This window comes from Polypterus senegalus, chromosome 9 (assembly GCF_016835505.1).
Source record: "Polypterus senegalus isolate Bchr_013 chromosome 9, ASM1683550v1, whole genome shotgun sequence".
Lineage (NCBI taxonomy): Eukaryota > Metazoa > Chordata > Cladistia > Polypteriformes > Polypteridae > Polypterus > Polypterus senegalus.
In genome coordinates, this window is record NC_053162.1 from 7339143 (window position 1) to 7366955 (window position 27813).

A 27813-nucleotide genomic window follows, 5' to 3' on the forward strand; every position below is an offset into this window, starting at 1 on the left:
GGTCATCGCTAAAGAAGCTGGCTGTTCACAGAGTGACGTATTCAAGCAGATTAATGGAAAGCTGAGTGGAAGGAAAAAATGTGACAGCAGAAAAAGGTGCATAACTAACAGGGATAAGTGCGGCCTTGAGAGGAGTGTGAAGCAGAGCCCATCGAAGAATTTGGGGAGATTCCCAAGGAGTAGACTGAGGCTGGAGTCAGTGCTTCAAGAGCCACCACACACAGACGTAATGGGGACGTGGGCTACAACTGTCACAGCATTCCTTGAGTCAGGCCACTCCTGAACCAGAAACCACGTCAGAAGAATCTTACCGGGGCTAAGGAGGTAACTGACTGAACTGTTAACAGCTCAGTGGTCCAAAGTCATCTTTTCAGATGAAAGTCAATTTTGGAAATCAAAGGTCCCAGAGTCTGGAGGAAGAATGGAGAGGCACAGAATCCATGTTACTTGAGGGTCCAGTGTGAAGTTTCCAGAGTCAGTGATAATTTGGGGAGCCATGTCATCTGCTGGTGTTGGTCCACTGTGTTTTATCAAGTCCAAAGTCAGCGCAACCATCTACCAGGACATTTTACAGAACTTCATGCTTCCCTTTGATGACAAGCTTTATGGAGATGCTGATTTCATTTTCCAGCAGGACCTGTCACCTGCCCACACTGCCAAAAGTACCAATACCTGGTTTAATGACCATGGTGTGTAACACTGGGCTTGATTGGCTTGCAAACTCAACTGACATAAACCCCATAGAGAATCAAGAGGAAGATGAGGGACACCAGAGCCAACAATGCAGATGAGATGAAGGCCGCAATCAAAGCATCCTGGGCTTCCATAACACTTCAGCAGGGTGACAGGCTGATCACCTCCATGCCAGTAATTCATGCACAAGGAGCCCCGACCAAGTATTGGGTGCCTGTGTTAAAAATCATTTTTTATTGGTCTTATGTAATATTCTAATTTTCTGAGATATTGAATTTTGAGTTTTCATTACCTGTAGGCTGCGGTGGGCTAGCGCCCTGCCCGGGGTTTGTTTCCTGCCTTGCGCCCTGTGTTGGCTGGGATTGGCACCAGCGGACCCCCGTGACCCTGTAGTTAAGATATAGTGGGTTGGATAATGGATGGATGGATTGATTACCTGTAGGCCATAATCAGCAAAATTAAAAGAAATAAATGCTTGAAACATATCACTCTGTGTGTAATGAATCTATATAATATATGAGTTTTGCTTTTTGAATCGAACTACTGAAATAAATTACATTTTCGCTGATATTCTAATTTATTGAGATGCACCTATAGGTGTGATGGTCAGGTGTCCAACTTTTGGCTATAACGTGTAGAAACAAACCAGGAAAATAATAATAATAATAATAATATGCAAACCCCATAAAGATGGTGTCCAGAAGAAGAAGAGTGCTTCGGTCTCGGGAGCAATGAGGTACCAACCATAACCCCTGAGTCGCCCCCTGCTCTAAATAAGGAGAGAGCCAGCATTCTCTATTGACTCGGTTTTCTAGTAAATAAATTCTATGAAAACCGGTTTTAAAGGCTGCTTATGGTAATAAAATAAATTATTTACTCAAAGTAGAACTTTTTTTGTAGTTGACAGGATGCCGCTTTAGTGGGGTGGGTTGGTATTTGTGTGCTCGTAAGGCGCAGACGTTCGGGAGCTCTATTGTTCCCGTGAACACCAAGGGGAAATGCTCAAATTCTTTTTTGGAAGATGGTATCCAGATCTCTGCAAATCGCTTCTCCATCAGGGCTCCAGTCTGCTGCGCGCTTTCGTCGCCCCTTGACGAGTTTTCTGTCAGAGGTTAATAAATATTCCCCGAGAAGTAAACAGCATTCTTCCTCTGGGAAGTGAAGGTCATGTGTCATTTCCTGCACAGCGCAAGGCACGATAGTCTCTTCCTCCCCGAGTCCGCGTGTTGGGAGAGATAGGCCGAGGCCTCATCAGTGGCGTCACAGGCACTTCGGCGACGGCCAGGGAGGAAAATGGTCCCTGACTGACCGCCAGGAGCTACTGCATAATGGCCGGCTGCTTCAATCCAGGGGGCTTGGAAATGGTTTCCAGTTTCAGCAGATGCAAAATCCTCGTCTTGCTCGGCAGCGATTAAGAGGCGAATAATTAAGAACAAACGTTGTGCTGTGTGGTGCCTTTGGCAGACAACAGCCATTTTAAAAGGGTCTTCACAATTGCATGGCTACTTTACAGTCTGAGCACGTATAGGGAATAATGAAGTGACCGGAATTGGAGCAGTGGGCAGTGATAGCCACAGGGGTCTCAAAACTTTTTTGATCTCGATTATAACTGTAAATTAGCTTTATCTGTACGCCCTGATTGCATGAGGATCAAATGTCTGCCATTTCAAATTATGGTGAAAAAGTCAACAGCTTCCATAGGGTGCATTTACGATTTAAATGTATTTGGGGCAAACAGAAGTAAAGAATCCTTACATTTACAGTGCCCCTCATAATGTTTGGGACAAGAACAGATTGATTTCCTTGACACCCCCCCACCCTCTGCTCCACAGTTTCAAATTACAAATCAAACAATTCAGACTTGTGATTAAAGTGAACATTGACGACTTTCATTTGAGGGGATTTCGGTCACCACACTACAAGCCCCAGGGCACAATAATGTTTGGGACACAGCAATGGCAGGTCTATTAAAGCCATCATATGTTCGGCTTTGTCACACATTCCTCACATGCAGTGACTGCTTGAAGTCTGTGATTCATAGACATCAGCAGGTACTGAGGGTCTTCCTTGGTGATGCTCTGCCAACCCTCTAATGTAGCCATCTTCAGCTCCTGCTTGTTTCTGGGGGCTTGTCCCCTTAAGTTTTCTCTTCAACATATGGAAGTCTGCTTAATTAGGATTGAAATCATTTGGCTGGCTTGGCCATTCAAGAAGTTTCCTTTTTTTAGCTTTGATAAACTCCTGTGTGGCCTCAGCAGTGTGTTTGGCTCATTATCTTGTTGCAGGATGAAGCTCCATCAAGTGAGTTAGAAGACATTTACTAGAACATGGTCAGATCAGATGTTTCTACACACCTCAGAATTCATTGTGCCACTGCTGTCAATGAAGAGTCGTGTGCCAGTCAAAATCTGTGGCAGCCATACAGGCTCAAGGCATAACCCCCGCCCCCCCAGCACCATGTTTAACAGATGAGGTGGTCTGCTTTGCAGTTCCTTGTCATCTCCACACTTTGTTCTCACCATCACTCTGATCAGGTTCATTAGAACAATCTGGATGAGAACAGGCCATTCAGCCCAACAAAGCTCGCCAGTCCTCTCTACTTATTTCTTCCAAACAAACATCAAGTCGAGTTTCGAAAGTCCCTAAATTCCTCCTGTCCACCACACTATTTGGTCGCTTATTCCAAATGTCTATCGTTCTTTGTGCAAAGAAAAATGTCCTAGTATTTGTGTGAAATTTACCCTTAACAAGTTTCCAACTGTGTCCCCGTGTTCTTGATGAACTCATTTTAAAGTCACCGTCTCGATCCACTGGACTAATTCCCTTCATCATTTTAAACACTTCAATCAGGTCACCTCTTAATCTTCTTTTGTTTAAACTGAAAAGGCTCAGCTCTTTTAATCTTTCCTCCTAACTCATCCCCTGTAGCCCTGGAATCAGTCTAGTCGCTCTTCTCTGGACCTTTCCTTCTGCTGCTTTGTCTCATCTCACCCAAAAAGACCTTTTCCCAGAATTCTGCAGGCTCTTTGAATTCCTTTGTCACAAACTGTCATCCGGCCATCCTGTTTTCTGTGGTTTTCCATCTTGCAGTGTGTCCTCTGTGTTTCTGCTCATGAAGTCTTCTGCTGATAGTCGTCTCTGACACACATTCATCGGCCCCCCTGTTTCTGATCTGTCGGACCGGCGTTTGGGGGCTTTTTCTTTACCATAGTGATGATTCTTCTGTTCTCAGCAGTGGAGGTCTTCCTTGGCCTAGCAGTCGCTTTGTGATTACTGAGCTCACCAGTTTGTTCTTTCTTCTTCATGATATTCCAGACAGTTGATTTCAGTCATCCTAAAGTTTTACCGATGTTTTCAATGGTTTTATTCTTGTGTTTTAGCCTCATAATGGCTTCTTTGACTTTCTTGTCCTCATGTTGAAGCTGAGATGTCTTATGAAGCCATGAAACCCACCTGAGGAATCACAAACACCTGTGACACCAATTGTCCCAAACATTATGGTGCCCTAAAATGGGCGACCAAAATGTGTGCAAATCCCCTTAAATGAAAGTCTGCACTGTGCTTTTTAATCACACGTCTGAATTGTTTTATTTTTAATTTTAAACTGTGGAGCGGGGGGATCAAAGGAATCAATGTGTTTTTGTCCCAAACATTATAGAAGGCACTGTAACTAAATTCCTTCTGGAACCTTCCTCAGGTTGTGTCTTTTCTGAACCAACAATAGTTCTCACTAAGGAAAACCACTTTGGTTCCTTTATTTTTAAGAGTGTATTAGGGGGCTTTGCCCCCTGCTCGCCAACCCCCCAGCGGACCTGCACTACCCGCCAGCCACTTCATGTCTCTGCTGCTCGCGTTGTGGAGAGGGGGGGCTGAACGCACCCCAGGAGATGCGCCCGTTCCTCCGAAAACCCCCTCTTAAACAGTGATACAATGGGAAACAAATATATTTATTTATTTTTTTTACCTCCTCTTTGCTCGATTAGCTGCTGGCTTGCTGCTGCTGCCACCTTGCGCCGTGATCTGCATCTCACGTGGCACTTCAAACATTTAAAAACCTGTACAGCAGCTGTCCTTTTGTCTCACTGCCTTGTCTCTCTTCTCTCCAGACATCCTCTGCTCCTGTTGGGGGGTCCCGCTCCCCTATGAAGAGGAAGATTTTCTATTCTTTTAATTGAGAGACGGAACTGTCCCATCCGACTACACATGGAGCTCGATTCACTCCTGAAAGAGACTTATGTGTGTTTGAAGTGTTTGAATAACGTTTCTGTCTCTAAAATCTCCTGTGTATCTGTGCAACTCGGTGACCCAAGCGTGACAGCGTATGTGGATTTCACTTTCACCAAACTACAAATCTTTTAATTCTCAGGGATAGGCTTCTTTGTTGGGGAGAAACACTACTTGTTTTGATGGCGACATGAATTAGACGATCTACAAGTCTCTGACTTAAAGTTTAAATCCGAACAATATATTCGATCTCTTTTCGTTGTTCCATTATTTCACCGAGTAATAATTTCCATTTGTTTGTGCTAATGGGATCTTTACTATCATTTTTCTGAGACTTTTGAATTTTCGTACTTCCATTATCTCTAGCCTGCTCTGCATGTGTATCACGCCAACAGTTTTGAATTCTTTACGACTTTCTACTTTGTCATCTACTCTTTATCCTTAACTTAAGACTCATCTTGCAGGGCGTGAAGGTATCTCTCTGAAAAAGTCACATCTCGTCTCTCTGAAAAAGTCTCGTCCCGAGATTTATTTATATAATAGAGAGATTTAGAATATCTATGGGGTGGAGGAGTGGGGGCGAAACTGTGCCTTGCCTCTGGAGGCCTTATGTAACACGGCCGGAGGACTCCAGTGTTGACACTGGGTGAATGGTCAAGCATCACGCCAACAGTGAGCATGCTGGAGTTAACAGAGACACCTTGTACAGGAAACCCCTGGAGATGTTTTCCATAATATTTCTGTTTGTTTTCTTTTTGGAAGCATTTTTGTATCCTCTTCTCTCTGTACAACTCCTTACTTGGTCCTCATCATCCTATTCCATGCTTTCTGATATCAGCGCTATACCAATGACACACAGTTGTACCTGTCATTCTCTCCCCTCTGCATATCTCACTGATATTGCGAAGTGCATGAAGGAGCAACATCTGCAGCTCACATTAGCAAAGATGGACGTTCTTGTTATCCAAGCTTGTCTGTCTATTCAGCACCCCATCTTCGCTCAGCTTGGCTCATCATCACTACCTCTGCTCAACCCTGGGGTGGTGATCAATGACCAGTTGTTCTTCACTGACCACACTCAGTCTTCCTGATTCATTTTATATAAGATCTATAAGATCAGACCATATCTGATTAAGTATGCAGCTCAACTGTTGGTCCAGGCTTTGGTCTTGTCACATCTGGACTACTGCAACTCTCTGCTGGCAGATGTACTGGCATGTACCACCAAGACATTGCCAATGATTGATTGCAGCATCATATCTGATTGTCAGTTGGCCGAGGCGGGCACATGTCACTCCTCTTTTCAGATCTTTACATTGCCTTCCTGTAGAACCACCATCAACGGGTCAGCACCTAGATATCTGGAGGCACTTGTATGTATGATCCTTCTCACCCACTCAGGTCTGCCAATGCCCACCTGCATGGCATACTCTCTTCATGTTGTGGCAAAGGTGCTATATAGGTGTCGACCTGACACAGACTGACAACGGAGGCATATATAACTGAGCAAAAAGATTTATTTTCTTCACCTGTGGGGCACATCTTCCTCGTGTCCCACAGGCACAACACAGTCCCCAAAAACACCAAAGAAAAGAAAAACCACACCACAAAACACTCTTCTTTCTCCTCCACTCCTCCAAGGCACCTTTGTCCTCCTCCTCCTCCCAACTCTTGTGCCCGGAATGGTGACTGTCGGCCTCCTTTATAGCCCAGTGCTACAGGTGCTCGTTGACCTACTTCCGTGTTCCCACCCAGACAGGCTCATTAGGCCATGCAGCTCCCCCTGGCGGTGGCCAGGGAGCCCAACAGGAATGACCTCTGGTGTTCCAAAATATTGTTCCCAATGCAACCCAGGGTTGCTGCCAACAACTGTTCCGGGGGACGTAGTATGTGTCCCATGACTGCTCCCCCAGATCCAGTGTCAAAGGAGCATCCCAACCGGGCATGGGTCCCAGCCATCTGCCACAATGTGTATCTCATAACTGGTAGAATGAGCTGCCCACCTCCATTCTTAAACACCGTGATGGAGTCAGTGGAGGCGTTTGAAGACTCTTGTTTGGTGAATTTCTGTCTAATTGATGGCAGCTTTGATAGGTTTGTGTATCCAAGGAAGTGTAACTCGCTTGCATTTTGTTTTGAGCTTTTTACTTGTGGTGATAAAGTCTGTCCCCTTGTCCTGCAAACACTTGTTACCAAACAGTCCCCCCGTCTTATGATGACTTGATAATGTTGACCTCCTCAATAAATCACTTTTGGGTTAAAGCATCTGCTAAGCCAAAAAATGTAAATGCATCATTATCAATGAGCTTCAGCCATTTTGAACTAAGAATGGGTCAGTATGTCTTCTCGCGAAAAGGCAGAGAAGCAGCTTTTCTAACTTTTGTCCCATTCTGTTTCAGCTGCCGAGGACAATTGTGATCTCAATGACATCAACAACAGCAGCGTATTGAATGTGAAGGCGGCAGAGATGATCTCGCAGGGATGCTGGAGCACTTACCAGAAAGAAGAACAGGATGTTCATGTTATTAACCTGAGGTTCAGCCAGCAACTCTCTGTAAGCTTTCCTGTTTCACCATTTATTTATGTTTCACCATAAAGTGCGATAAACACACTCAGCCCATGTGGGCTTGTCCAGATTAGGTGCATCACCGCATCAGTAGAGCAACAAAAATAGAAAACTGCACCTGACACACAACATGTATGATTTATTAAGTTCTCGAAATGATCTTCCAGAGCAAATCACTCAGGACTTCCAAACATATATATGGTGGCCATTCAATCCACCAGTCTGTTTATATGTAGTTACTACTGGAGATGTTCCAATTTCTTCAGGGTTTGCTTGCCTCAGTTTCGCACCGTGTATTAATAATATGAGCTTAAGGCTTGAACAGATCTCGTGAATGGCCAAAAAGTCCTATCACAGTGCCCACTCATGCACACACCCATACAGGAGACCAACAAAGTAGCAGCAGTGGTATTGTCACCTGTTACAGAGTACAGAGAAAGCCTTACTTTGGTGTAACCAACATGCGCCAGGTCGCCACTCTCTACCAGCAGGGTATACAACACAGTGTTCCAAGTTCAGAACATTTTTTTCATGAGATCAGGCCATTCAGCCAAATACAGATGATCAATTCTATTCATCTCCCTTCTCCAAAATAACATACAGTCAAGATGTGAAGGATCCTAAAGTTCTTGCTGTCCATCATGTGTCTGGGGTCTTTGCCTGTATGAAATTGTCCCTTGTAGAAGAAGTAGTTTTAACACATGAAAAAGGTTTGTGGCAGCCACCCGCATATTGTCCCTGGCTGCAATAGGTTAAAGAAAATATTCAAGATGTGTTCTTGATGAGTTCCAAAGAATGAACTGATGATGTTAAGAAAAGTTGGCGGCTTTATAAGCCGAAAAGAGTAAGTGATGTCATTTGGCAGGAACCGGAAGTGCTGTCAGTCTGGGCACCAGAACCAGAAGTGATGTTAAGGTCTGCTGAGATATCACAGGTAGGTTTAGTGCACTCCGCCACCTCCTGGCCTGGCATGTAATTACCTCCACTTGGTCCACTCAGTTCCTTCCTAGACGCACGTGTGTGACACCCTTTACAAATCTCCTCCTATGTACCCATGTTCTTCTTGAAGAACTTAATAGCAGGCGTCTACCCCACTCATTCTATTGAGAAATTTGGTTTATTTTTTTTTTGTCCTTCACTATTGAAGCGACTTGATTCCAAATCCCTTAGAGTCAGCAACAATTTAGAAGATCAACATGACACCGAAACTCGGGAAGCGTTGCTTTGACGGGCAGTGTGACTTGGTGGTGAAGACTTTGGACTGAAAAAGCCGGTCAGACCGTCACTTTGGACTGACATTGTAATGATGAGCAGGTCATGTTGCCTTTCAGTGTTCCATATGTAGCAGGATTTCTAAGAAATGTCTTGGGGTTCTCAGTCATTTGGAGATGGCAAAAATAAATAGGCATGCTGTGTTTATTACCGGCTATAACCCAACATGTAGCAGTCACAAAGACACTAAGATTCACACCGTTGACAAATGGTTGTCTTCTTCTTCTTTCAGCTGTTCCCATTTAGGGGACACCACAGTGCATCATATCATCCTTCTCCATCTGTCTCTTGTCTTTTACATAATTTTCTGCCACACCAACTGCCTTCATGTCCTCCCTCATCACATCCATAAAACTGATCTTTGGCCTTCACCTGTCACCTTTACATTACTGTGCAGTTCCGCCACATTACACTCCACGCTTACCACAGTGCAAATCCTGCCGACTGTGCCAAATGCTTTATTGTGAACTCACACACACCATGAGTCATCTCATTTCACAGATTTACACTATGGTAGCAGCCGGTCACTACCCATAAACCTGCCACCTCTGGATTACAACGGCTCTTATAAGTAGTCCCCTTTAACAGCTTGCTCTAAAGAAGAACTTTAATAAATCTTCACATCGGGACAAGCTGTGTATTACAAAATGGGGCACTCTCTGGTTACATCATCTGAGCTGTCACTCTCAATATTTGAGTCATGTCACTTCTTTCTTTCCATTTGCTTGCTTCATACTGATAGCTCACAAATCTCATACCCAGATTCAGCTTTCCCTGAACCTTCTCCAACATTTCCATATCTTGTTTAATCCCAATACAGCATACCGCTCTCCCGACGAGGCCTCACTATTACATTATTTAACATCCCCTATCATGGGCACTGTATGCCGTAACATCCTGTTAGCACTCTTAGGACTATGTGGACTATGTACGGTGACCAGTCCAGTACAACTCCAGTTTGGAGGCCAAGTCAACACCTTGAACCTTTGTCATGTCATGAACAATGTTTGCAGTGAGCCAGGGCACATTACCCTGCTGAAAGAGACCACTGACGTCAAGGAATCTTTAGGTAGGTGGTACATATCAAAAGTAACATCCACATGAATGCCAGGACCCAGGGTTTCCCTGTAGAGCATTGCCTGGAGCATCATGCTGCCTTCTTCTCATAATAATCCTGCCATCTCTTTACCAGGTAAATGACACACACGTCCAGCCGTCCTCGTGATGTAAAAGAGAACATAATTCATCAGACCAGGTCACCTTCTTCTGTTGCTCCATGGTCCAGTTCTGGACAGGTGGTGGACAGGGGTCAGCATGGACACACTGAGTGCAATGCACTGTGTGTTTTGACACTTTTCCTCTCATGGCCAGCATTATGTTTTTCATCAGTGTGTGCTACAGTAGCTCTTCTGTGGGATCGGACCAGACACTCTCCACATACATCAAGTCTTGGGCACCTATGACACTGTTGCTGGTTCACTAGTTGTCCTTCCCCGGACCACTTTTAGTAGGCAGGGTGCTCATGACCCTGTTGCTGGTTTACTAGTTGTCCTACTTCTGGCTACTTTTGGTAGGTAGGGTGCCCATGACCCTGTTGATGTTCACCGGTGATTGTCCTTCCTTGGACCACTTTTGGTAGGTAGGGTGCCCATGACCCTGTTGCTGCATCACTGGTTGTCCTTTCTTGGATCACTTTTAGTAGCTACAAACCACCGCATACAGGGAACATTCCAAAAAGACTAGCCATTTTGGATATGCTCTAAGCCAGGTGTCTGGCCATCACAATCTGAGATTGTTACGCTTGGCCATTTTTCCTCCTTCCAACGCATCACCTTCAAGAACAAACTGGACTGTTCACTTGCTGGTAGGTGCCATTGTAACGTGGTCATCCATGGTATTCACTTCACCTGCCAGTGGTTATGGCTGATAGGTGTATAAGGCAGGCTTTCTGTGTTCCATGTGCTTTGGAGGCTTCAGTCCTGCTAGAGGCCTGAAGAGACCCTTTATGTTTATTTGATCTTCTGTTGGTTTTTTTTTTTTTTTTGTTTGTAACAAACTTTGTTTCATTAATGCGTCAGCTGAGTGTCCATCAGTCTGCAAAGGGAAATCGACGTTGCCACTGAGGCTCGACTTTATCTGCAGACATCATTTCCCTGCGTCCTAATTTGAGATCTTCTACTCTAAACTTTCAGCGGATGGCGGAGCAAATTGCATCCGAATATAATGTGTCCCCAGGGGCCCATTCATGCCTTCATGCTGACCCAAAAAAAAAAAAGGTAAACTGTGATTTCTTAGGCCGCCAGCATGTTGAACAAAACTCTACGATGAGAATTCCTGCTTGTGTGGCCGGCCGGCGCGGTAGAGACAACAAATGGTGATGTCATGACTTACTGGCCTAACTCCTAGTTCATAACTCCAAGGCATTTTGGGTTAAAAGAGAAGTGAATAATTACCGGAAGTCAGATTGCACAAGCAAATCCAAAATTAAAGAAAAAAACGTATTAGAGAAGAAAACAATTCTATCTTCAAAACACAGGAGCAAAAAATAGCAAGAAGGAGAAAGGAGGGCCCATACGTCCATTGTCTATAAGAAGAAAAAAAAATAGAGAGAGCGAGAGAGAGAGCAAAAGAGAACTGAGGAGGGGCCGCAGGGTGTCTGGGGTCTGCCTGCCTGGCATGGATGTGACTTTGTGTTCCTTTTAGAGTTATGCCTTCCAGGAGTTTTTATTATATTTATGAATTTTATAAAAGTGACTGAAAAGAAAACTATTTTTTTCATATTGTTAAATATAGTAACTGGCACACCACACATTAACTCATACATTTTACCAGTTATGAACTTGTGTGGGCTCGATTTATGGAAAAATAGGGGAGGAAATTGGAGTGCCTAAACAACAGTCATGTAGTCATGAGAAGAACAAGCACCATTTTCTGTACAAAAAGAGACCGAGGTCAATGCATGGGAAAGGTGCCATATATATAAAATGTATTATTATTTTTATTAAATTATGTACTTCAGAAGGGGTCTTCCACCTGAAGTTAAGCCTGCCCATCTAAGAAAAAGCTGGGATCACTGCTAGAAGAGGTGTTGGTGAGGCCAGCAGGGGGTCTGTGTGTGAATCCCAATGCCCCAGTGCAGTGACGGGGACACTGTGTTGGCAAAATGGCACCTCGTAAAACCGAGGTCCTGACTCTCTGTGGTCATAAAACACTTTCCTCCAGTGTTTTTGAGGGTTTTCTTCTCTATCTATCTATCTATCTATCTATCTATCTATCTATCTATCTATCTATCTATCTATCTATCTATGATATAGTGCCTTTCATATCTATCTATCTATCTATCTATCTATCTATCTATCTATCTATCTATCTATCTATCTATCTATCTATCTATCTATCTATGATATAGTGCCTTTCTATCTATCTATCTATCTATCTATCTATCTATCTATCTATCTATCTATCTATCTATCATATAGAAGAAGTCATCCAGAAAAGCTTGGGTTGCTGCTTGAACAGGTGTTGGTGAGGCCAGCAGTGGTCTGTGTGTGGATCCCAATGCCCAGTGACAGGGACACTGCATTGTTAAAATGCTACAGATCTTTGGACCTGGTGAAACTCAGGTACTGACTCTGTGGTAATTAAACATCCCTGGGCATCCTTCATAAAGAGTAGGGTGTATCCCGATTGCCCACCACATTCTGGCCTCCTTATCACCATCCCCTTCTCTCTCTCATCACTTCACTACCTAACAGCTAATGTGTGGTGAGTGTACAAATGGCTGCCATTGCATCATCCAGGTGGGTGCTACCATTAGTGGTGGCTGAAATGGCTCCCCACTCACTGAAGCCCTATATAAATGCAAAGAATTATTACTTATATTATTATCTTATAGATGTGAGCTGCTAGGTAGTTTTATTGTTAGGTGCACATCATGATGTATGGGAGTTTGAACCAAAACATTTGTCATAGTCGGCAGGATTTGCACTGTGGTGAAGGTGGAGTGTGGTGTGGCAGAGCTGCACAGTAAGATGAGGGTTAAGTGAGAGTGACAGCTTAGCTGATGTCACCAGAGATCATTTTGTAATACATAACCTGCCCCTATGTGAAGATTTAATAAAGTTCTTCTTTAACTCTTCTGAAGGCTGTTGTAATCTGGACATTGCAGGTTTGCAGAAATAACGACTGTTGCCTCAGTGCAAATCTGTGAAAACGAGAGGACTCATGGTGTATGTGAGTTTGAACCAAAACATTGGGCATAGTCGGCAGAATTTGCACTGTGGTGAGGGTGGAGTGTGGTGTGGCGGAGCTGCACAGTAAGATGAGGGTTAAGTGAGAGTGACGGCTCAGCTGATGTCACCAGAGAGTGCTCCATTTTGCAATACACAACCTGTCCTTGTGCAAAGAGTTAATGAAGTTCTTCTCTAGCTCATGTTGTTAATAGCGATTGCTTATGAGAGCTGTTGTAATCCAGAAGTTGTGGATTTACAGGTTGCCAGTGGCAGTTGACCACAGTGCATCTTTGTGAAACGAGGGGACTCATGGTGTGTGTGGGTTCACAACAAAACATTTGGTGTAGTCAGCAGGATTTGCACAGTGGTGAGGGTGGAGTGTGGTGTGGTAGAGCTGCACAGTAAGATGAGGGTTAAGTGAGAGTGACAGCTCAGCTGATGTCACCAGAGATCATTTTGTAATACACAACCTGCCCCTATGTGAAGATTTAATAAAGTTCTTCTTTAACTCTTCTTAAGGCTGTTGTAATCTGGACATTGCAGGTTTGCAGAAATAACGACTGTTGCCTCAGTGCAAATCTGTGAAAACGAGAGGACTCATGGTGTATGTGAGTTTGAACCAAAACATTGGGCATAGTCGGCAGAATTTGCACAGTGGTGAGGGTGGAGTGTGGTGTGGCGGAGCTACACAGTAACGTGAGGATCGAGTGAGTGGGACAGCTCAGCTAACGTCACCTTAAGAGTGCTCCATTTTGCAGCATGCAGCCTGTCATTATGTGAAGATTTAATAAAGTTCTTCTTTAAGGTCAAGCTGTTAAAGGGGACTGCTTATAAGAGTTGTTGCAATCCAGAGGTTGTGGGTTAATGGGTCATGGCTGGCTGTTACCACAGTATAAATCTGTGAAACGAGATGACTCATGGTGTGTGTGTGTTCACAACAAAGCATTTGGCATAGTCGGCAGGATTTTCACTGTGGTAAGGGTGTAGTGTAATGTGGCAGAACAGTGCAGTAAGGTGAAGGCCGAAGATGAAGTTTATGGATGTGGTAAGGGAGGACATGAAGGCAGTCATTGTGGCAGAAAATGATGAAAAAGACAGGGAGCGATGGAAACAGGTGATGCACTGTAAATGGGAACAGCCAAAAGAAGAAGAAAACCATGTTTCAACAGTGTGAATCCTAGCATTTGTGACCGCTACATTGAGGGTTAAAGCCTTTCATGGACACAACATTCATTTTTATTTTTGCCACCTCCAAATGATTGAGAACCCCAAGACATTTCTTAGAAATTCTGCCACATATGGTTACACTGACAGGCAAAGTGACCTGCTCGTCGTTACGAAGTCAGTCCAAGGTGACAGTCTGACCTCATAACCTTCTGCTTTTTTCAGTCCGATGTCCTCGCCACCAAGTCACGTCGCCCATCAAAACAGCACTTCCCAGGTTTCGGTGTCCTATTGAACTTCAGAACGGTTGCTGCCTCTAAGGGATTTGGAATCAAGTCGCCTCAATAGTATAGAACAACAAAAACAAACTTTATCGGCACTCTAGTGCTCGGGCCTCCGACAAGACTGGACTGAAAGGCCACAAGGGATTGATTTCCCTCCTTTAATATCAGCATGTCCGCTGTCACTTCCAGATGTTTTTGTTTAACTAACACATCATTTGAAATTCAGCTTTCTGGTATTTTTTAAAGCGTTTGACACATCCCTGATAAAAACAAAACAAAACAAATGTGGAGAAACCACAGCCATATTTAGAGAAGTCAGAATGAGATGAGAAAGTGATGACCTGAGGGCAAACAACAACATTTCTCTCTATGGCACATTTTGATACAAATGATGGGACTCAGAGTGCTTTCCTTACAAGATGTTAAAGAAGTAGTCACATGCAAAGAAAACGAAAAGAAAAAAGAGGGGCAACGCTGCTTTCTCTTAAGGGTGTGGAAAGAACCTAACCAAACTAAGCAACTGGGGGAGAAGAAACCTTGGAAAGAAAAGTGTGACCAGGAACCTGATGGCCACTCTGGCTGAGCTTCAGAGAGAACCAATTGTGGAGGTGGCAGAAACTTCGAGAAGGGCAACCGCCACTGCAACACTCCACTAATCTGTGCATTATGACAGACTGCTCAAATGACACTGGGTTTCATGACAGTCTGTGTCCATGAGAAAGGACATGCCCTGTGATGAAGCTGCTTCTCAATTTGAGCTTCTTGTAGCCAGATGGAGCTTTTGAGGTGCAGGAATTTAAATTAGGTTGAATCGTCTTTAGACATCTTCTTGCATTATTGGAGTCTCTCAATACAGACCATGAGGTTTTGAGAGACCACATCTGGAGCGTTGTGTGCAGTTCTTGTCACCCCGATACAGCTGTGGTGAAAACTTTTGAAAATGACCCAAGTGTTGGTTTTCACAAAGTTTGCTGCTTCGGTGCTTTTAGAGCTTTTTGTCAGATGTTTCTATGGTATACTGAAGTAGAATTTCAAGCATTTCATAAGTTTCAAAGGCTTTTATTGACAATTAAGTTTATGCAAAGAGTCAGATATTGGCAGTGTTGGCCCTTCTTTTTTTTCAAGACCTCTGCCATTCGCCCTGACAGGCTGTCCATCAATGTCTGGGCCAGATCCTGACTGATGACAGCCTATTCTTGCATAATCAATGCTTGGTGTTTGTCAGAATTGGTGGGTTTTTGTTTGTCCACCCGCCTCTTGTGGATTGACCATAAATTCTCAATGGGATTAAGGTCTGGGGAGTGTCCTGGCCATGGACCCAAAATTTAGATGTTTTGTTCCCCGACCCACTTGGCACGGTGCTCCATCATGCTGGAAAAGGCATTGTTGGTCACCAAACTGTTCTTGGATGGTTGGGAGAAGTTACTCTCGGGAGATGTTTTGGATGTTGTGATGTGGTGCAGTGGAGTGGTGACCAGCAGGGGTCAGTGCAGGGGGTGCTGCTATTTTTAATATTTAAATGACTTTGATAAGAATATAAGCAACAAAGTGGTTAAGTTTGCAGATGATGCCAAGCTAGGAAGATTGGTGGATAATTGAGAATCCATTGAATATTCAGAGAGGCACTTTGACAGCAGAAAGACCTGGCAGATAAAATGAATGTCCGTAAATGTACCGTATTACACATACAAATTAAAAATGTGAGCTTTGAATATACAATAGAAGGTCTGAAAATCGAAAGTCCACTTTATGAGAAGCGTGTAAGAGTCATGATGGACTCATCACGATCAACTGCCAGACAGTGTTCAGAAACCTTTAAAAAGGCAAACACGTTATATAGCACCTTGATGTGTGGAGTACAAGTCACAGGAGGTTCTGCTCAAGTCTTTATAACACACTGGTGAGGCCTCATCAGGAGTACTGGGTGCAGTTTTGGTCTTGAAGCTACAAGAAGGACATAGGTTAGGTCAGGTCAGGGAGCCTGCACTAGTAGAGCACATTGCCGCACCCACCACACGACAAAACGGTTCGGGATCCTGGATTGCAACCATCCAAGCAGGCAGTCCCACCTTCCAGAAATGAGAATCTATCTGCTGCAGCCAGATGTTACATAGGAATTATGTAGTGAGGCCTCATCTGGAGTACTGGGTGTGCAGTTATGGTCTCCAGGCTACAGACGGACATAGCAGCACAAGAAAAACTCCATAGAAGAGCAACTAGGCTGATTACAGGGCTACAGGGGATGAGTTAGGAGGAAATATTAAAAGATTTTGGAGTCATAGTGGACTTGACATGACCATCAGCTAAAGTATCACATGGGGACTTGGAGAGCACACAGGCTTGGGCAGATTTGTGGACCATGAAATTTAATATCAGTATATATAAAGTATTACACGTAGGAAGTAAAAATGTTAGGTTTGAATACACAATGGGAAGTCTCAAAGCTACAAAAGGACACAGCAGCACAAGAGAAAGTCCAGAGAAGAGTAACTTGACTGATTACAGGGCTACAGGGGATGAGTTATGAGTTATAATTAGAGAGCTGAGCCTTTAAAGGAGAAGAAGAGGAGACCTGACTGAAGTGTTTCAAATTATGAGGGAATTAGTCCAGTGGATTGAGACAGTGACTTTAAAATGAGTTCATCAAGAACACGGGGACACAGAAAGTTGTCAAGGGTAAATTTCACACAAACATTACAAAGTTTTTCTTCACGCAGAGAACCACAGGTACTTGGTGGACAGCAGGACTTGATGTTGCTTTAGAGGATTTAGGTGGACAGGATGGGTGAGCTCTGTTGGGCTGAATGGCCTGTCCTGGTCCCAACACAAGGTCTTTTAGCTTAATGGTAAATCACATCGTGAAAATTAAGAAGGATGTGAATTTAGGACTAAAGAAAGGAAATATTTCTTTATGCAAAGCGTTGTGACACTCTGATTATTACCGAGACATGTAGACCAGGGTTATCCAACTCCTGTCCTGGTGGGCCGCAGTGGCTGCAGCTTTTCATTCCACCCCTTTTCCTAATTATTGACCAGTTTTCACTGCTAATTAACTCCTTTTCCCTTCATTTTAATAGCCCCGTTTTTAAGGATTTAGTCCTCTGAATTGATTCGTTTCTTCATTAAATGGCAGCCAAACAGAAATGAGATGTGAAACGAGCCAACAGATGGCCAGCTAACTTGCGACGTCAAACTCCAGCTAGTTTCACTCCAACCACTTCCTTAATGAGAAGCCGATTCTTGCTGTTAATTGTAGCCGTTATTGAATATCAGGACTTGTTGCTGCTCTCGTTCTGCCCCAACAGACTGTTGATGTTCTGTTTCTTCCAAGATCACCGTCCAGATGTTTTGGGTGACCTGAGCAGCCCAACATGACCGAGACCTTCACCTTTCATTATTTTCAGGTTAGCTGGTCTTGTTTTGTGTCTTTTTATTGTTTGGCTGCTCATTAAGGAAAAAGAAACAACTAAGATGTTTGAGTCATGTCAATTAAAATGAAGGCAAAACAAGTGAATCAACAGCAAAAATGGCTCACTAATTAAGAAGATGGTTAGAATGAAAACCTGCCGCCACTGAGGCCCACCAGGACTGGGGTTGGACCCCACCGATGTAGTCAAAGCCGAAACCTTGAGAACCTTTGACAAGGGTCTGGGTGAGTTATTAGGACAGCTTAGCCAATTAGCTAAACGAACGACGCTGATTGACTCTGGTTTGTCAAATTTCTAATAGTTTTTTCTAATGTTCTAATGTTTTATTGACCACCTTTGGGATGGCAGGTCTTCTCATCCAACAACTCACAAAGTCTCTTTTGGCTGAAAGCGCACAAAGACACTGGCTGGCACACTCCAAAATGTCGTGGAAGAAGAGTGAAGGCTTTAATAGCCTGAAATGGTCGATCAACTCCATATTAATGTCCACCATTTTGGAATGGAATGTCCAACAAGGTCATATAGTTGTGATGGACTCGGGTGCAGAGCCGTCTAAATGCATGGGCACCCTGGGCATAGGGGCCCACTTTTTTTTCTGATGCCAATGTATGTTTCTGTTTTGCTATCAAAACAGGGGTCCCAGTGCTGTTCTTTGCCTGGGGGGCCTATGATGCTGTTAAGATGGCCCTGCTTAGGTGTCCACAGACTTTTGGCCAAGTACACACCAGGAAAAAAATAAAAGCAAAGTGGACTTGATGGACTGCATGGTCTCCTCTCGCTTGTCAGATTTCTAATGTTTCGCGTCACACGCTGAATGGACACAGCACATCACACAAGTCAAATGCTTTCTCTGCCTCCTCATTCCCAGAGAAGAGGAAGTCGGGATACGAGGAAACGGACCCCTGGTATTGATCAGGCTGGGCTTTGGCTCAAAACCAAAGGTACTGCAAAGCATCTTTCAATAATGTTTTGAATGTTCGGCGTGAAGTTTGTGCGGCCAACCGCGGAACTAAGTCACACTGATTAAATCCAGAAGCTCTCGGCCATTTGGAGTCGTTTAAAATTCCACAATGAAATGTAAAACTGCCATCATGAGAGTGAACGGCCGAGATCAGGGACTGAAGGCATCGTGTTTAAAAAAGAACAAAAGGCTAGAATACGAAGTTCAAAAGTGACTACTGGTTTCACTTCCTTTAACGCCCTCCAGAGTGGTCATCATGCCGGAACGTGACTCAGAGCTACACGTTGTGATAGAAACTGGAAGTGTCAGCAAGCCCCCTCAACGCGGGTTCAAATAAAGGGTGGTCTATTCTCCAAACCTTCAACAATACCTCAAAGTAGCCTAAGCACCAGTGATCTCTCTACAACCCACAATTCCTCTCTCCATGATACTCTCACCACCGCCCTGCCCTCCTCCTCCTCCTCCAGTTGAGTGTTGCCGTTCTTCCTCCCAGCTCTGACTCAACTGGACAAGGGAGTGCGGTCCCTTTTTTTAACTCTTTCAGGGAGGCTGTCAACTTTTGTCAACAGGAGGGGCTGCCGGCGGTCATCCGCTGTAAACAGTGACAAACCTCGCCGTTTCCATTTTTGTTCCACTCTGTTTGGTAGAAGGGACGTTGGCTTTGTTGGTTTGTCCGAGATTCCCTTTGCTTGCGTGAGTAGCGAGGTGCAAATGACGGTAAAACGGGCATCGGCATCTGGCGAGAGATCAAAGCCAATGTGTAAAGCAAAATACTCCGTGGACGACATTTTGCGTATTATCGCTGATCTGGACCCACCCTGACTTGTCGGACTCCGCTGTTGATACTGCTGATCAAAAGCAAATGTCAGGTACCAGCATCAGCTGATTGATCCCCAGCTAATTGTGGTGCTGAACAGGTTTGTGTAGCTGACACACCTACGGAAACGTTTGCCTGGGATGACCGCCACTTACAATGACAAGGGGTCGAAACCAAACTGTCGTTGCTGCCCCAACCACCGCTGCATGAAGACAGCCTGGCAGCCAGCCTGGTGCCCGTGAGAGGCTTGAGCCACAAGAGACAGCGAACTGGTGGCCACCGTGTGAAGCAATAGATGTTTTATGTTGATTTGTGTGTAAAACCATTGCTTTGTGTGCATTTCAAAAAATGTATTTAATTAATTTTTTGGGAAATAATATTCAGGCCTCAAAGAGTTAAAGGACCCGGGGGTACTTCCGGTGTGCCAGGGCCATTGCCCGAAGGAAACACTTCCGGGTCATACGGAAGTCCCATTTTAGGGAGTTCATCTCCCTTTGCAACACCCATGGACCCCTGTGGCCAAACTACACTTCACAGCATGCCCTACTGGGCACCGATATCCGGGGCCACTGACATCTAGCATGCTGGGGGAGTAAAAAGTACCCAGCGTCAACTTCCCTTTCTGGTGGGCTGTCCTGTCTGTCCATCCTTTCTGTCCCCTTCTTCCAGATCTGATCCCCTTCTCCTCCTCGGGCCAGGATGCCTGTCTGCCTGCAAGGAGCCTCCTGTCCGGGTAAGGAACCATCCCCTCTTCTGGCCGGGATGCCCATCCAGCCCCTGTGGCATTTACAACACTCATAAATTAAAGACTGAGGGGATTTAATTTCTTATAACTGGTATAAATTTGAAGAGAATTTTCGAGCTGAGCAAAAATTTTAATAGCGCACTACAGGAACTGAAGCGATTTGGGATTCTGAAAGGGGCCAAGGGTGCCAGCTTAGTCTCCATGTTTTGCAAATGTATTAAAGAATCAAACACTGAAGTGTGTTGTTCATGTACGTATAGGGTGATCCTAATGGGTGGGTCCCTGAGTTATGACGTGTTACGGTCTTAATAATGAAGTAATCCTAATGATGGGTTTCAGCCCAGATTTCCAGCTGTCTCGCTGCCATTTCACTACCGATTAACACTCGCCACCTTAATCTTAACATTAGAACACTCTAGACGAGAACAGGCCATCCAGCCCATCACAGCTTCCCAGTCCTGTCCACTTAGTTCTTCTAAAATATCATCACGTTGAGTTTTGAAAGATCCTAAAGTCTTACTGTCCACCACACTCCTTGGTCACTCATTCCATGTGTCTGTGGTTCCCTATGTGAAGAAAAACTTCCTCATGTTTGCACCCTTAAGTTCCCAACTGTGTCCTTGTGTTCTTGATGAAATAATTTTAAAATAACAGTCTCGATTCTCTGGACTAATCCCCTTCATAATTTTAAACACTTCAATCATGTCTCCTGTTAATGCCCTTTTTCTTAAACTGAAAAGGCAGACGCCTTTTACTACCAGTGCACTTCCTTTACTCAACCCTAGAGGTCGTTTGCCAGCCTGGCGATGTTTTTTACCCCTATTACCCTGCTGCCAGTCCAGCACCACTTCACACAGATGTGACTTTGGCACATGTAAAAAAAAAAAAAGAGACAATCTGCACCATGAGCAACATCAAACGTGCCCTTTGTAAAAACAAGTCCTATTTCCTTTCCAAGTCCAGGTGGATTCCATTCAGGGAAGCCAGGAATTTATCATGGGTGGAAAAGAAAAAAAAAAACATAATACATTATTCTTGGGTTTCGCCTTTTTCTGACAGAGGACACAATGGTCAAGGTGAACAGCTGTCGAAAGGAGCGGCTCGACCATTCAAAACAGGCGGGTCGGTCTGCAGGTTTTCAACACAATGGGTTGAGCGGCTGGCTAAATGGCGCTAAACCGCTGACGTCATTTTACCCATATGCAAGAGGTCAATGACATTTAAAATAACAGACAATGGGACTCATCTGGAATGTATTTACAAATCGGGTAAGCTGATAGCCGTCAGAGCAGCCTTTCTGGTGAGTGGAGTTCATGATAAATAACAACAATTATGGACGGTCGTACCTCAAGTGACAAATAAAGTCCTACAGAGAAACTATAGAAGAAAGGGCAGAGCAGGGTCTTCTTCCTTAGGAGGCTGCGTTACTTTAATAGGGGCAGTGCCATCCTTCACATCTTCTACAAATCGGTGATGGCCAGTGTGGTGTGCTAGGCTGGGCACATCACTTCAAGAGAGGACCACCAAATCAATAAGCTAAATAAAAGGGCAGGCTCTGTTATGGGACCCCATGGAGGTCGTAACAAACCTCTGTGATACACCAACATGGAGGACTTTTAGACGGGGGTCTACTGGAGCCAATCCCAGCCAACACAGGGCACAAGGCAGGAACCAATCCCGGGCAGGGTGCCAACTCACCGCAGGACACACACAAACACACTCACACACCAAGCACACACTAGGGCCAATTTAGAATCGCCAATCCACCTAACCTGCATGTCTTTGGACTGTGGGGGGAAACCGGAGTAGCCGGAGGAAACCCACGCAGACACAGGGAGAACATGGAAACTCCACGCAGGGAGGACCTGGAAAGCGAACCCGGGACTCCTAACTGCGAGGCAGCAGCGCTACCACTGCACCACCGTGCTGCATCTATCTATCTATCTATCTATCTATCTATCTATCTATCTATCTATCTATCTATCTATCTATCTATCTATCTATCTATCTATCTATCTATCTATCTATCTATCTATCTCTGTTATATAGTGCCTTTCCTATCTATCTATCTATCTATCTATCTATCTATCTATCTATCTATCTATCTATCTATCTCTGTTATATAGTGCCTTTCCCATCTATCTATCTATCTATCTATCTATCTATCTATCTATCTATCTATCTATCTATCTATCTGTTATATAGTGCCTTTCCTATCTATCTATCTATCTATCTATCTATCTATCTATCTATCTATCTATCTATCTATCTATCTGTAATATAGTGCCCTATCTATCTATCTATCTATCTATCTATCTATCTATCTATCTATCTATCTATCTATCTATCTATCTATCTATCTTCATGCAGACACTCAGGTTAGAGATAGCCTGGGGGTTATTAGAATCATTTGACTGGATAGATGGGCCACTCATGTTATGTGTTTCTCTCTTTCTCTTTCTCTCTCTCGCTCATTTGTTCCATCACTCTTTCTCACAGCTTGTGGCCAGACAGCACAGCCTACCCCTGTTTCCCACCACCATTTTCCGATACGTTGTTAGCTGACCTGCCATAGCTGCACCACTCTGTTTGTCAGCCTGATACAATACTTGAATCCTCTTCAGGTGGCGGTTACATCAAGTGACACTCTTGTCACTGCACAGTCACTGTCGGTACTGTTTGCCACCCCAGCGTGGTCTGCCAGCTTTGTCATGAAGTTTTCAGAGCTGCCTGCCTGGTTTGTTTGCCGTGAGGGCCCCCTTTCCAGTTGCACATTGTGCTTGTTCTGGATGTGCGCAGCTCCTTTTGATGCCTGTAGTTTCACATCCACGTGGTCCTCCAAACTCCACATGGTTTGTGTCAGGAAAACTTGGCTCTGCCTTTACTGCGTTTTTATTGTTTTGCTCAGTTTGTGTATTTATTGCTTTGTTCTAATGTTGTAAAAAATAATAAATGTTCTATATATGTGGAGATTGATCTGTTGAGACAGAAAAGTGAAACCTGAACATGTTTATTTTTTCTCCGTACAGTTTCTCCGTGTGGATCTGAAAAATCAAAAGAATGTGATCCTGATTCTGAACAGCAATAAGGCCATCACCCTCCAACTCCTGCTCCCGAATAACAGGACAACTATTTACGTGAGTACCACTTCCATGTCTCTGTTAATGTCTCCTCAGAGTTAAGAGGGATGCCTGCTTCTTCAAATGATATTTTAGTTGTTTTTTTAAAGGGGTCTTCATATAAGCTCAAGTGTGGGTCAGACGATTCATTCCACAACCCAAAAATATTTATATAAAAATGATTAATACAGTGATAGCTCAGAGGCTAAGGATCTGTGATGGTATCCCGAAGGTTGCCAGTTCAAATCCCCATCACTGCCAAAAGAGATCCTACTCTGCTGGGCTCTTGCGCAAGGCTCTTCACCTGCAATTGCTCCAGGGGTGCTCGCTGTACAATGGCTGACCCTGCGCTCTGACCCCAAGGGGTATGCGAAAACTAACAAATTCCTAATATGAGAAATTGTATAAGGCGAAATAAAGAACAAAAATAAATAAATAATAATACATAATTAACCTGCTCTTTACCTGTGAAAAGAATCTTGGCTGGTGTGAGGGAGACGAGAGAGAGGAGAGGAGGAGGAAGAGGAGGAGGAGGAGGAAGGTTATAGTGTAGGACGACTTTTACTCTAACTATCAGAATCCCTGCTTTCTGTTGACTCACTGGAATCTTTTTCTTTTTTGTGACTGTAACAAGGATCCTATCCAATGGCAGTTGCTTTTGCCTCCTTTTGAAGTTTTGGCGGAAATGTGACATTGCATTGTCATTAAACAGATTCACCGCTCATACTGCTACAGCCTTATTCGGGTGGTGCTTTTCTACAAATTTTTTTTTGTTGCAGTACAGCTACTAAAGAACAGTCGCTACACTTGGACACAAAATTTAAAAAATTGCTTTAGACAGATAGATAAATACTTGGTTAATCCCAAGGGGAAATTCAGATACCCATGGTCACAATGCTGTAGTAAACAGTTGTGGAACGGGACCCGGACACAGACAGACGGACAACGGTTTCGCACCCAACACACTCATTTTATTTACAATACTATTTACAGAGTTCATACGTGCACAACCCAGTGTCTTCAGCACCGATCCCCCAAAGTCCAGGCCTCACAGTCACCGATGCCTTCCTTCTGGCCGCCTCCACTCCTCTCTCCAGCTCCGTCCTCTTCCACCTGACTCTCGCTCCTGAATGAAGGGAGGCGGCCCCTTAAATACCAGCCCGGATGGGCTCCAGCTGCTTCCCGGTAATCCCCCGCGGACACACCCCCGTGTGCCAGAAGCCCTCCGGGTGTACCCAGTCTTCTTCCCCCCAGCACTTCCTGGTGTGGTGGAAGTGCTGAGGTCCAGGGTTCTTCAGGCACCGGGGCGCCATCTGGCGGTGGCCACGGCCCCCTACAGGGTTGGGCATCCAAGCCCTCTACACAACCGGGGCGGTCGCCCGCTCGTGGTCTGGAGGAGGCACAAGCCCTCCTCTGGTCCTCCTGGGCATCCCGGCTGGGCTCCACCCCCAGCTGCATGCCATACAGTATACACTCGTACGGATGTTGACTATACGAATGAGGCACACCGACTGAGACCGAGCATGGGAGACGATGACCCACAATCCCGCAGCGAGAGACAGAGAGAGAAGAACCATTGGCTCAGTTGTGATCACGTGACACTCGGCAGACAAAGAATATACGTACTACTCGTGCTGCAAGACCTCGCTCGTTTATCAACTTAAAATGTATTAAAAATTTTTGCTCGTCCTGCAAAACACTTGCACACCAAGACATTCGCAATCCAAGGTTTTACTGTATTTTATTTATTTAAAGATCTTCGCTAGAATGTCAGATTTCCCCCTGGGGACAAATAAAGTCTTATCTATTGTAACGAGAAATCACCAAACCAGGAAGAGGTTTGGGGATCCACTTTGTATGGTGATGGACAGATTGACAGACGAGATTAGACAGGAGACCCTGTGGACTGTGATGTTTGCTGATGACATTGTGATCTGTAACGATAGTAAGGAGAAGGTTGAGGAGACCCTGGAGAGGTGGACATATGAGAGGAGAGGATTGAAGGTCAGCAGGACCACCAAGACAGAATACATATGTGTGAATGAGAGGGAGGTCAGAGGAATGGTGAGGATTCAGGGAGTAGAGATGGTGAAGGTGGAGGAGTTTAAATACTTGAGATCAACAGTACAGAGTAATGAGGATATTGGAAGAAAAGTGAAGAAGAGAGTGCTGGCAGGGTGGAGTGGGTGGAGAAGAGTGTCAGGGGTGATTTGTGACAAGACAGTTATCAGCAAGAGTGAAAGGGAAGGTCTACAGGACGGTAGTGAGACCAGCTATGTTATATGGGCTGGAGACGGTGGCACAGACCAGAAAGCAGGAGACAGAGCTGGAGGTGGCAGAGTTAAAGATCCTAAGATTTGCATTGGGCCTGACGAGGATGGACAGGATTAGAAATGAGGACATTAGAGGGTCAACTCAAGTTGGACAGGTGGGAGACAAAGTCAGAGAGGACAGATTGTGCAGAGGAGAGATGTTGGGTATACTGGGAGAAGGGTGCTAAGGATAGAGCTGCCAGGCAAAAGGAAAAGAGGAAGGCCTAAGAGAAGATTTATGAGGACATGCAGGTGATGGGTGTGACAGAGCAAGATGAGGAGGACAGGAAGATATGAAAGAAGATGATCCACTGTGGCAACCCCTAATGGGAGCAGCCGAAAGAAGAAGAAGAAGGGTGAGGGTTTTTATAGGGGACAGGCAGGAAGAGGTGTGACGTTTGGGCCGCTCCCGGAAGAGAGGTCAGGCGTAGAATTGGCTGGAAGATCTGAGCCAGAATCAGAAGTGAGGTTAGGTGGGCTTTCCTTCAGTGGATGTGTAGAGGAAGGAGAAAAGGGATTAGTGTGCACAGTTAACTTCTGGTCTGGTGTAAGCGCACAATTAGCTAAGCCCATCGACTGTGACACTCCCTATGCATTTCAGTCACACACCACATTTTCTATACAGTCCCCCCATTTCAGGGCACCCTAATGTTTGGCCTCATCTGGTGTACTGGGTGTGCAGTTTTGGTCTCCAGGCTACAAAAAGACAAAGCAGCATTGAAAAAAGGCCAGAGAAGAGCAAATTGGCTGATTACAGGGCTATACGGGATGAGTTACGAGGAAAGATTAAAAGATTTTGGAGTCGTAGTGGACTTGACACGAGCAACTGGCAGACAGTGTTCAGAAGCCATTAAGAAGGCTAACCGAATGTCAGGTTATATAGCGCCTTGATGTGCGCAGTACAAGTCCAAGGACGTTTTGCTCAAGCTTTGTAACTGACTGGTGAGACCTCATCTGGTGTCCTGTGTGCAGTTTTGGTCTCCAGGCTACAAGAAGGACACAGAAGCAAAAGAGAAAGTCCAGAGAAGAGCAACTAGGCTGATTTCAGGGTTACAGGGGATGAGTTATGAGGAAAAATTAAAGGATTTAGGAGTCATAGTGGACTTTATGATATATGATATAGTGCCTTGACGTGTGGAGTACAAGGCACAGGAGGTTCTGCTCAAGTCTTTATAACACACTGGTGAGGCCTCATCTGGAGTATTGTGTGAACACAGGGACACAAGGACAAAGCAGCACTGGATAGAGAAGAGTGACTCGGCTAATTCAGGGCTACACGGGGTGAGTTACGAGGAAAGATTAAAAGAGCTGAGCCTTTACAGTTTAAGCAAAAGAAGATTAAGAGGTAACATGATGGAAGTGTTTAAAATTATGAAGGGAATTATGTCTCCAAAAATATCAGCTTCCCGCGGCTTCTTCCATTAAGGTGCCTCTGTGACCTAGGCACAGTCCCTTTTGATGGTCGTGGAAATGACAACTTAACAGCCTGCTTCCTGTTCTGCCAGTCCTAACCAAGCCAGACTTTACGGTGAATTCAAAATATGTTTGATTATTGTGCTTAGTTGTTTTTTTTTTTTAAATGTTATGTCTTAGACTGTCTACAAAAAAAAAAAAAATACTTTGCTAGCAAACAAATCTGGCCTCTTGGGACAATAAAAAATTTGAACTGAATTGTCACAGGATATCCCTGTCTGGGCGTGCAAGTATTGTATTATAGATTTTATTATTAAAAAGAAAAAGAAATGCAAAAAATGCTGCTGTTCCACCAAAAAAATGAGTATATTTAAAAAATCTGATAAAAAAAAACTGTGCTCGTCACCTTGTTTATTTGTGCCTGTCACCTTTTCTAAATGTGCACTTTGTCACTTGCCCATTGGGTGCCACTGTAAAATAACTATGTGCACTGTGACCCACCATGGAATGGTGCTGCTTTACTTACAAAAATGAATTAATTGGCACAAAGACATCTCCATACTAGGGATGGGCAACACTGCTG

The 27813-nt window shown here is 44.5% G+C and overlaps 1 protein-coding gene across 2 annotated transcripts in view; it reads left to right on the forward strand.

Moving 5' to 3' along the window:
• Window positions 1–27813, forward strand: part of eng (endoglin) — a 157704-nt gene that overhangs the window by 70162 nt on the left and 59729 nt on the right. For both annotated transcript variants that reach the window (XM_039762653.1, XM_039762651.1), the window contains exons 3-4: window positions 7317–7471; window positions 23416–23523. In XM_039762653.1, coding sequence (XP_039618587.1) covers window positions 7317–7471; window positions 23416–23523 — 263 coding nt within the window. The remainder of the gene's footprint in view (window positions 1–7316; window positions 7472–23415; window positions 23524–27813) is intronic.